Genomic DNA, 6,000 nt, shown 5'->3' on the forward strand with positions numbered 1-6,000 from the left:
AGGCCATGTGCCAAGTTGGCTGCTACATTCCACCCCAAAGCATGTCAATACTGAAGCTATGTGCCAAGGTAGGTAAGTGTTTTTGCATTTTAAAAAGTAACACTTCTATCAAATGCTGATCACTGTTTCTAAAACGTAATAAATTAGAATAGTAACAACATTGTTACAAACATTGAATTTATAACTAGGGCAGTAACCTAAAAAGATACATTGTTTTCTCTTGCAGAGAAGGGCTCCAAACAACTAAACACTTACAACCTCCTGCTCTTCTCTAGACACTATCAAGTACCAGTGGTACTCAGTGTTTTACTGATAACTACAAGACTAGTTTTTCTCATTATGTAACTTCTATACTGTTCAAAAAAAAGTACTATCTTTAAATGGCTTTAGTTAGTTAAAGTAGTTAATGAAGAAAGCATATGGTGTTCACATCAGCATTTTATAAGTCTGAACTCAATTTACCACTTTAACACCATAATTACTTAATAGCTTTGAGAACTTATTGTACTTACTGTACAAACCCAGAAGATATACTTTCCCCCTTGATTTTTTCCTGATATTTCAACTAACATGAGCAAAGTATTAGAGAAAAATAACCACAACAAAAAGCTATGATAGAACCATGTAGAGATGTAGCTTAGTGGTGGCTTCAATTCCAGTTCCACAAAAGAAAACAAACTACTTATGTAACCACATTTCACGTAATCATTAACTACTTCTCCAATAATCAATACATGGCTATGTATTTAAGATGATGTCTTTTTTTAAAGCTCAGCTTTGCAGGTTAACATTAATTCATGCTCAGTTATCTGCAATCTAACAAGTTACTGGAAGGTGTGGGCTGTGAGTCAGTCCACCTAATTTGCTTTACTGGTATGCGAAAGTGCTGAACTGTGCACAGGGAACAGGGTATCATTTTCCTTGTTACAGTGCACAATACTGTTACTTCTAACTTGACACTGACAACCTAGAGAAGTCCAAATACTGATTGTATCACTGCCATCATTGGCATCCGAGCTTCCACTAACTAAAATCCGGCAGAGAACTGAGCACCACTGTGCAAGTGGTGGCTGCTGGCCCACCTGAAAGCTAGGAGAGGCCTATTTTCAATCAAGTGTGTCGAAGGACCTAGTTTTCTGATGGAGCAAGGGACTAAAATTAGAAGACTCTATACTAACCTGACTCAGTTCTCTCACGTGTGAAATCCCATCTCCACTCCATCCCTTTCAAGTACAAGGCTGAGGAACAGAAGAGAGCCGCTCAGAACAGACTTCCAGAGCCTTACTGCTCAGCTGGAGTCATTACCAACTTTAGAATCCTTCTTCGTAAAAACTCCCATCAGTTTCTATTTAAAAACTGAGACTTTCTGAATGGACTGTGCTATTTGTTTCCAGACATATACACATTGTATGGTTCAAATGACATTCTGCCACTCTGTTCACACTAAATATTTATTCTGCCCTTTCTACAACAGATAGCGTGCAATTTACACAAATGTGTAACTAATTTCCATAATTCCCTGACATTCTATATACAAATACATTCTCAAACAGGGTCCTATTCATTCCCAGCTCAGTGCATACATTTCACTGTCCCACCAACCTCTTCACCTGTGGACCTTCCCTGGTGCCTACCTGATTGTATTTTCATCTGCTCAGATCTCTACTTTCAAAGAGATCATTTTCACCTGGCTCTTTAAGCACAGAGCTCTCCGTTCATCCTGATCTCTTCTCACAGGAATCTTTCCTTTTCTCACCATCCAATCCTGTTTACCAGATAAGAGATTGTTGGTCATTAAAATGGACCATATATGGCGAAAAAACAAGCCTAAAAACCCCAAAATATTAACCGATAGACTTCCTTTTAGTTTAATAGGTAATGCCTGAATTATTTTGGATCATCAAAACTGTGTTTGTGTGTGGATAGGTAGAAAGAGGAGAGAGAGAGAGAGAGAGAGAGAGAGAGAGAGAGAGAGATTTTTTTCTTTTTCTTTTTGGATAGGTTTTGCAAATCCCAGGCAGGTTTGGATTCTCAGTCTTCCTGCTTCTGCCTCCTGAGTGCTGAAATTACAGGCCTTTGCTAATAAGCCCAGTCCTAAAATTACTTTTTCCAGAAATGTATGGCTCAAATTGAGGAGTTAAGTCCTAACAATTATGTAAATCTTGACACCCAGATACATTAAAGGGAAAATTTTAGAAGGGCTTGAAAAAATTGCAAAAGTGGATTAGAGATGACTCAGGGGTTAAGAGCAAGTAATGCTATTGCAGAGACTCCAAGTATGGTTCCCTGCATCCACTTCCCGCTGCTCAGACAAGTTCTAAGGGGGACTCCAACACTGGTGGTCTCTACAGAACCTGTCCTCACAGGTACATACCCTCACACATACACAATTGGAAATAAAATAGATGTGAGGTCCCAGTTGTAACACCTTGAGAGTGGCAGATGCAATTTATTTCTAGGGCCAGGAAACTGATTTAAAGAGTAAAAAGCACTTGCAGCAGAAGCCTAAGGATCCCTTAAAGCCAAAAAAGTGTTGGCATATCTGTAAATCCAGCATCCCTAATGCACCAAGGAAGGCATAGATGGAATGGGCCAAAGTTGGAGGGTCAGCTAGACTGGAGTATGCAGCAATTGAAAGTGACTCAACAAAGGGTAGTTGGGGAGAACTGACTCTCAAAAGGTATCCTCCGACTTCCACTTGATCCCCAAGACGTGTGTGTAGAGCCGCGAGCGCACATGAGCACACACACACAAAGATATAATTTATTTCTATGCACCTATGTTTCTTTTACATGATTTCATATTGAGTTGGTGAGAAAATAAATTCAATACAATAAAAATGTGCATTATGCGCTTTTTTTTTGAAAGAAGGAACTTGAATTTAATCATCTAAATTGTGTTCATTTGTCTGTTTGCAGACAGGGTCACTCTGTAGCCAAAGCTGGCCTTGAACTCAAGACCTTCTTGCCTCAGTCTCCCAAATACTGGGGTTACAGGTATGCACACCACCATACCCAGCTAGAATTCTTGGCAAGGTAAAGGATGCCCTATTCATTATTAGTGCATTCCATTTCTGCCTTCTTTTTCTTGACATATTACTGAGAATAAGTGAGATGGGGAGCTTTTCTGGACAATCACTAAGACGGTTGATAATCTAGCTTAGAAAAAAATTTGTGTGTATGTGATCACATCGTATTTGTTACCAGTTTAGACTCCGAGGTCCCTATTCCACACAGGAGATGGAAAGGTGAGAAAAGCTATGTGGCCAAAGGAGGGCAAAAAAAACCTGGACAGCAGCAACAGGCTAAGATTCAAGACACCTTCTCAAAGCGCAAAGCCCCTCACTCTGAGAATGATATGTTGGGTTAAAAAGGGCTTTGAGATTCTTGGGGTGTGGTCCACTGATGCGGCATCCTATAGTTTTTATGGTAAGGGCTCATCAGTCATCTAAACTCTGCACACCTCACTTGAAAGCTATGAATGAGGAAGGAGAAGAGGTGTGGTAGGGAATGTGGCAAGAACGACAGTCTGAATACTAAGGCTTAAAGAGGATGAGCAAGCTGGACAGGAAGGGCAAGAACCCTACTGCGAATGGATGGGTGGAACAGAATGGCAGCGAGAGAGTGAGCGCGGAGGAATGAATCTAGAGTGAAGCAGGAGAGAGGAAGGAACACCGGCTGGGGAAAAGCAGCGAGTCCGAAGGTGAATCCCATCCGCCACTGGCGGACCTCAGGCGAACCCCTTCGCCTTTGCAGACTTCCGTTTCCTCCTCCGTAAGCCCGGACCTTCCCCGGCATCCCAACCCGAGCCAGGCTCTATCAAGATAACGGACGTGCGAGTCCGAGCGGGCAGCAGCCAGCGTTCAGGGGCGGCTAGCGAACGTTGGCGACCTCGCCATCCGAGTCTGTGCTTCCTCTTCCGGCCAGCGGGGCCCAGCCACCCGCTCTGCCCCACGGGAGTGGCCTGAGGGCGGCCGACCGGAGTACCGCGGCCTCGCGGGCGCAGGGGAGGGAGAGCGGGCGGATACTGCACCTTCCCCCGGGCCCGCCCGGACCGTCCCGACGCGCTATGGAGCGGGCCTACGCCGCTTCATGCCGCGCCGCCTCCGCTCCCGTCCGGGCCACAGCAGCTTCCTCGGCGGCGGCACCGGCGGCACCTAGGCAGCGGACGAAGAGACTTAAAGGCGGCGGCGATCGAGACGGCGGCAGAGGCCTCGGCACTTCCGGTTCCTGGAGCCCCGCCCTCCGACAGGGAAAGGCTAGCGGCCGGACCAAGAAGGAAGTCTCTCGCCACTGCGTACGACCGTGCCCCACAGCGCCGCCAAGCTGCCGGAGGAGGCGCGCCAAGTAGATTTGTTAAAAGTTCTGAGAGGAATCAATAAGTATTCACTCCACCACACCGTCAATGTGTCTACAATGCCTACTTAAAATAGATAAACTCCCTGTTCACGGGCCGGTGAGATGGTTCAGCAGAGACAGGCCCTTGCCACTAAGACTGGAGCCCGAGTTTAATCTCTAGGACCCACAAGGTTTTGGAAGAACACCAGCTCCCTCAGGCTGTCATCCAACATTTACGTAGCGCGCTCTCTTTCTGTCTGTCTCTGTCCCCACCCCCTTGCATTAAAGCAGGAAGCCAAAAAGGCAAAAATTCCTGCCTTTTTTGAGATGACAGAGGCCATGGCTTTGGCGATAGCAGCATTACACGGTAATGATGGAAAGAAACTTGACTTTAGATAGAGAAATTTGTCTTCAGTGTAAAAGATCTTCAGTAGGCCACCCAGTCTTTGTTAGGCCAGGGTACACTCTGTAAAACAAGCACAACAGCATGTCACTTAGTTGCAATGAAAGAGGGCAATGTCTATGACACTGATACATTAGAAATGGAGAAATAAGGCTCAAGGGTGGCTGTTATAGTTGGAGGCCGATTCCTTGACCCATAATTTCTTTCCTAATCTACGCTACACATTAGCTAAGAGGGGCGAGTAGTGTAAGGCTAGCTGGGAAAGTAGGAGGAGGAGATGAGGTCAGCGGAGAAGCTAAGCCCCTCCCCCGTCTCCGTTACTATTGTGTGTGGGAGTTGTGTGGCACTGGGATTACTGTAATGGCACCAATGATCCACAGGCACCATGTCATGCACATTGTAAGGTTAAATGAGTCTCCACTCGAGTTTTTGACATTGAGTTTCCTGAAAGAAAGGACAGTGGTTTTTCTCTACGAATGCCTTAGGAAGCTTCTGACCTGAGAGCAGGTGTTAAGACATCAATCACACACCCAATTCATTACGGAAATACTGTGAGCAAGCTTGTGTTTGCTTTACACTCATGGACTCTCTCCTATGTGCTGACACTATTCTAAAATGTGGGCCCACAAAGAGTGGGGGGAAAGGACAAAGTTCCCGACTTTTGTGCAGTTTGCATCCTCAATGAATTAGAAGACAGGCCTGGTAAAACAGGCTGCAATCCCAGTGCTCAGGAAGTCGAGGCAGGAGGAGTGTAAGTTCAAGACTGTCTGGGCGACTTAGTAAGGAAGAGTTAACTCTGAGTTTTTAGTTTTCAATTTATTTTCTCTCTTCTAGACCCTGGTTAAGAGGAACAAGAAAACCCTCAGTTGGCTAGGAATGTAGCTCAGTGGTAGAGGGTGTGTTTAGCATCAGGGTGTGGTGGCTTGCACCTGTAGCTCATCACTTGTGAAACTAGGCGGGAGGACTGACCTGAGATGGAGGCTGGCCTGGTTTATACCGTGAGTGCTAGACCAGAAAAGCCTGCTGCAGAGGGAGACCCTGTCTCAAGCTCCTCTTCCTCTTAGGCATGTAAACACACCTCCAATTCTGATGAAGCTGTAGGGCATTGTCTTTAGTACAACATCTTGGCAACATCGCTGGCACCCACACAGCTACAGAGCAAAGGGCCTTGCCAGAACTTATCTGGATCTTAGAAGAGAGGGTAGGAGGTTCGGGAGGCGGTCTTGGCAGTTTCCCCTGGGAAACCGCTCACAGGAGACT

General features: G+C 45.5%; 1 protein-coding gene across 5 annotated transcripts in view; it reads right to left on the reverse strand.

Annotated features, from left to right (window-relative positions):
• Positions 1 to 4,235, reverse strand: part of Dpp8 (dipeptidyl peptidase 8) — a 53,812-nt gene extending 49,577 nt beyond the window's left edge. Inside the window, exons 1-2 of one of the 5 annotated variants that reach the window (XM_041679356.1) lie at positions 4,033 to 4,235; positions 1,635 to 1,765 (exon numbers count right to left, since the gene is read on the reverse strand). In XM_041679356.1, the coding sequence (XP_041535290.1) occupies positions 1,635 to 1,650 (16 nt within the window). In that variant the 5' untranslated portion in view covers positions 1,651 to 1,765; positions 4,033 to 4,235. Of the gene's footprint in view, positions 1 to 1,178; positions 1,223 to 1,634; positions 1,766 to 3,728; positions 3,751 to 3,785; positions 3,805 to 3,832 lie in introns of those variants that run through there. The other 4 variants (XM_041679357.1, XM_041679358.1, XM_041679359.1 and 1 more) reach the window with 4 other exon arrangements.
• Between the last annotated feature and the right edge of the window lie 1,765 nt (positions 4,236 to 6,000).

Source organism: Microtus oregoni, unplaced genomic scaffold, assembly GCF_018167655.1.
Source record: "Microtus oregoni isolate MIOR12 unplaced genomic scaffold, Mior012 000032F_ref0000030, whole genome shotgun sequence".
Classification (NCBI taxonomy): Eukaryota; Metazoa; Chordata; class Mammalia; order Rodentia; family Cricetidae; genus Microtus; species Microtus oregoni.